Genomic DNA, 4,708 nt, shown 5'->3' on the forward strand with positions numbered 1-4,708 from the left:
AGCGGACAAAAATGAGTATGTTGTTCAATTGTTTGATTTTGAAATATGGTTGTTATTGACATTGAATAATGAATTAGGATTCAATTGTAGTTCTGGAGCTTTGATCCTTTATATTTTTTCTATAGTTGATGGTTGACAAATTGAGAAGTGTTTAATATTGAACTATATAAATGAATGCGTGAATATATGAAATATTTCAATTATATATATATATATATATATATTCTCATTTTACAAATTGTGTGATAATCTTAAATTCACCTTCACTTTAACTTGTATTAATCGGAATGAACAAAAGGGCAATTAAAGGCAGAATAATGGTACAAATAGCTAATACAAACTTTGCTTCTCCTGTGACAGATAATCGATAATTAATTGATAGATGAATTTCATCTCAATTGTTGAGAGTTGGTGTAAAGAGTAATGTTTGGACATAATCATCAACTGTGAATGTGTTCTGATCATCTCCATGCTGATAAATTACCTGAGCAGTTCTAGCCATGTTAAGAGAAGCCTTTATAACTGAGAAAGGCAAAGAGGTTGTGGTCAAAGCAAGACTATTTAACTCTGGCCATAAGTTCCTAATGAATCCTCTTATATGTTTTCTGGCAACACTTTCATCTGAAATATTATTTTCTTTCATCAAACACTGTAAGCTGCAAGCATTATCTCCTCTTTCTTGTTCCTCCTGAATTCATGAAACATCAACAACTTGTCATCAGTATCACTTTGTTGTTCCAACATTATTTTTAACGAACAACAACTAGGTTATTTAGGTATAATGTTACTTTTGACTTCAGATCAATCAAATTAAAATCAATACCCTTGAGGTTCCTAAGTCATCCCAAAGCCTAAGAATTTCCCCTGAGCATGAGAAAAGTCTTGGATATGGGTTCATCATGGAAATGGTTTTGTTTGAGATACCATCCCCAATGAGAAAAGTTGCATGCACCAATGCCATGTATGATCCTGAAGAAATCACCCCATTAGCCAAATATTCCTGAAAAGTTGGCACATATTTGTTGCTGAACCATTTGGCTTCTTTCAGAAAAGCTTCAAATATGTCTATCCACTGCACCAATTAAGCAAAAATCTCTCATTAACCTCTTACTCTTCTATACAGTTACATACATGTTTCAAATTGTAAGGATACATGCAAAATCTTACAGTTCTTTTCAAGCAAGAAAGAACGGTTTGTCCGTGCTCCATTTGAATTCTACATGCAATTTCTTGGGTGGTGTTATACAACGCCAAATAGCTTATCTTCATATATTCAGGCAACTGTTCCATCGCATCAAGATCCCACCTGAAAATAATAACAGAGGTTTCATATTTTGGTTATTCATGTTGCCAGCTGATTCTGATTCACACAAATTTTAGATGCAAACCTCTTGATTGCCTCGGTAAAAAGAACGAGTTCATCCAATGTGCCATAAGTGTCGAAAATATCATCCATAACTAGCAAAATACAAATGGTTTTTGCAAGTTCAATGCGACAATTTGAATAACACGGTTCTGGGAATACCCCCACTGTCCACAGAAAGCACTCTGCTGGTTTATCTCTTGCAAAACCAAGCCTCTCAACTAGTCCCAAGTCATTCCACCACCTAATCAAGTAAAAGTAACATTTATATTAAATTTCTTTTCAAAATATCAAAATCAGTGTTCATCGTTATATTCAACGAGAATCCAAATTCAACACAAGATTACCTAGAGATATCTGCTAATTCTTTTTGGTGCATTGATTGAACCATGGCATTGTCTATCTTTGCCATTTCCAGAAGATATGGCATCTGGCTTCTCACTTGGCTATATTCTTCGATGTAGTTTCTAGCTTCTAACCTACTCATTCGTAGGTGTCTCGGAAGTGTTAAGGCTCTGGCAACGTGATTCCCTACATCAGGACTTAGAAGTGGGAGTGATTGTTGCAGATGAGCACTGGAGAAATCCATGGCCTGTTGCAACACTTGTTCATCTTCTGCACCTAAATATGATGCCTCATACATACTTAACATCCCCCAAATGTCATTGGTAATTGATTCCTTGAAGTTCCCATTGTTGTCCAAAAATTTCTTGAAAACATCTGTTACCAATGGACACAATTAATCAAATTGGCAACATATTCAGAAACAAACTTTGCAAAGACTGAATATGAGTGTACCAGAAGAAGCATGGCGGCCATTATGTCTGAGTAGTCGAAATTGAAGAGCTGTGGAAAAGAGGTCTTGAGAAAAATCCCAATCCCCTACCTTTCCAAGTTTTACATCGATCTCTTCCTCAAAATGGTGCCCAATTCCTAACCTTTGAATCATGTCAATTATCTTCAATGTTTTTGTTGGATCACTCGACTTTAACAGTGTCTCTTGGCAGGTTCTCTTAACTTGCTCCAGTTTTTTTGTCCCAGGATCAGTTTCAGTAGACACCTACAACCACCAACATCACAAAACCCAGTAAAAAATGGTGAAAATTTTGAAGTTTCTAATCGCTCTTGCGATCTGTAACACATTTTAATGAAAAAATAAGGAGTAAAAAAGTTTTGCTTTCAAAGTATTATATATCGTTCCATAGTGTCACTATTCATGTAAATATAAAGAACATAAATAAATATTTTCATTTATTATTAGTGTAATGATTTTTATATCCATAATTAATTAGAAACCTCTATAAGTAATTACATCTTTTTTAATTTTCCTTTTAATATTCGTAATGGAAAGCAATTAAATAATATGTTTGGTATAGAACTCAATCACACTAAAATAATATGTTACACTATAGTGGAAAATGATATGTTTGGTATAGTTCAAAACCATCTTTCTAGAAACTTGCCTTTCTTTGTTCCTCTCTTTTTTAGGTATTATGGTTCACATGTTATTTTAGTTAATTTTTAGTGTTTTTAATATTTCAAAGTTGTTTCAACTAATTATTAGTGTGTACGAACAAGTTTTTTTTTTTTTTTTATCAACGTACACTATTTTTTAAACGAGACTTTAAGTAACTTTTTTAAATTATTGTTTATTGTCTATATATATTTGTAAAATTCTAATAGACAAATAATGCATATAGATCTGAAAGGTTTTATATAAACTTTGGAATAGTGTTGCAGTTCGATTTAATTATAGTTTTTTCACTAAATAGTGATCTGGATCCAATGTAAAAATTAGTTTAATTTAATATAATATTCAAATTAAATCGAACCAATATTTAAAAATTTCCATTTGAATCGATTTTTAACATTTTTGTTACTATAAAATTATAAAATACTTTTTACAAAAAAAAAAGGTGATAAACATTCTATAAAAAATTTAAAATAAAAATTAATGCTGTCAATTAATTTTTGTGGATAAAAATTATAATAATACCTATGTGTTTTTTTAGTAAGTAAAGTACAATAAAACAATTTTTAATGGATATACTTATGTACGTACGTTAGTGCCGATTTAAATATCAATAAATAATACTTTATATTTAAATATGATAAATAAATTTATCCAACTCTTACTCTTCAATCAAATTAAATTATTCGGTTTAAGAGAAATAGATTCGAAAAATAAGAAGACAATATGTACTATTTTTTGTATGATTTAGATTCATATTTATTATTTTTTAGATGGGTCAAACGTTTGATTTTCAACACCCTAATTTGAAATACATGTTCTACATACAACCCTAAGAAAAGGTTGAACCTAACTTATGTTTTTATCCTAAACATAAAGTAAATAAATAAATACTATTATTGATAATAATATCACAAACAAAAAATAATATTAATAAGCTATTCTTTCTTTATTTTCGAAAAGTAAACTAGAATTTATTTTACTTGACTTTTTATTTCTCATTTCTTTTCTATCAGTTTATGTTCTTCTTTGCGAAACGGGACCGTTAGTTATTAAGAACAATTGGTATCTGTAACATACGTAAAGAAATATCCGTCTCAAAATCATAGCAGAGAATGATAAAAGCAGAATATTCATATGAAAGCGAATGAGAAGAAGAGTCCAGCAAAGAATCTTATAAAGACATCTATGGAAATCAGTGTTTGAGGTTTAGATGTAAGAGAAATACCTTGTCGCGGAAAGCAACCGATTTAATGGATAATTTGTTTTGCTTCATGATATGTGGTGGTGATGTTTGTAAGGATAAGATGCATGGAGGATGATGGATGAAAGAACGTGAAGTGTGAGAAGAAAGTGAAGTTGTAAGGGACACAACTCTTGCTTCTGCAACCACCATTATCGTATTATTTAGTATTTAACTGAGGTTCTAGGAATAATGATGGATGCTAATACCTTTGTTTCAACTTCTATATATACACATACTCTTATGTCTTATCTTTCATTATTTTATTCAAGTTTTGCATTAACTATAATTCGATATATTCCAAAATTAAAAATAATTCTCAGTTTCAAATTACTTTTAAGAAGTTGTATCAATAAATTAGCTGACATTCGACTATTAAATAATCATGCTCGTTGAAAAAGTGAATGACTTTTCATTAACTGTCAAGTTGTTATCTAAATACATTCATCGGAAACTGTACTTTTCATTAATTCTCTAGTTGTCATTCTCTTTAATTGTCAAGAGGGATTGATTTGAAGAGGACATGAGATGCATTAATATTAGAAATTTTCATACTTTTTACAATAGAATTTTGCAAGAAAAGTTTTGATTTTACTATTTTTTTTAACAATTTTAATTGTTGGATAATTTT

At 30.4% G+C, this 4,708-nt stretch overlaps 1 protein-coding gene across 1 annotated transcript; it reads right to left on the reverse strand.

Annotated features, from left to right (window-relative positions):
* Positions 1-229: 229 nt before the first annotated feature.
* LOC114185740 (probable terpene synthase 11) lies at positions 230-4,230 on the reverse strand. Its single transcript, XM_028073625.1, has 7 exons — positions 4,063-4,230; positions 2,162-2,423; positions 1,711-2,083; positions 1,389-1,607; positions 1,168-1,306; positions 824-1,072; positions 230-688 (listed from the first exon to the last, which is right to left on the reverse strand). The coding sequence occupies exons 1-7, from the start codon at positions 4,228-4,230 to the stop codon at positions 395-397; spliced, it is 1,704 nt and encodes a 567-aa protein (XP_027929426.1). The 3' UTR covers positions 230-394.
* Positions 4,231-4,708: the final 478 nt, after the last annotated feature.

This window comes from Vigna unguiculata, chromosome 5, assembly GCF_004118075.2.
Source record: "Vigna unguiculata cultivar IT97K-499-35 chromosome 5, ASM411807v1, whole genome shotgun sequence".
NCBI classification, from domain to species: Eukaryota; Viridiplantae; Streptophyta; class Magnoliopsida; order Fabales; family Fabaceae; genus Vigna; species Vigna unguiculata.

Bases quoted from the DNA above. Each gene is read 5' to 3' on its own strand.
- LOC114185740 (XM_028073625.1), bottom strand. From the start codon at position 4,230: ATGGTGGTTGCAGAAGCAAGAGTTGTGTCCCTTACAACTTCACTTTCT. The intron at 2,084-2,161 runs GTACACTCATAT...CATTGGTAACAG, and splicing joins TGGCCGCCATGCTTCTTCTG to ATGTTTTCAAGAAATTTTTG. The intron at 1,608-1,710 runs GTAATCTTGTGT...TTACTTGATTAG, and splicing joins GAATTAGCAGATATCTCTAG to GTGGTGGAATGACTTGGGAC.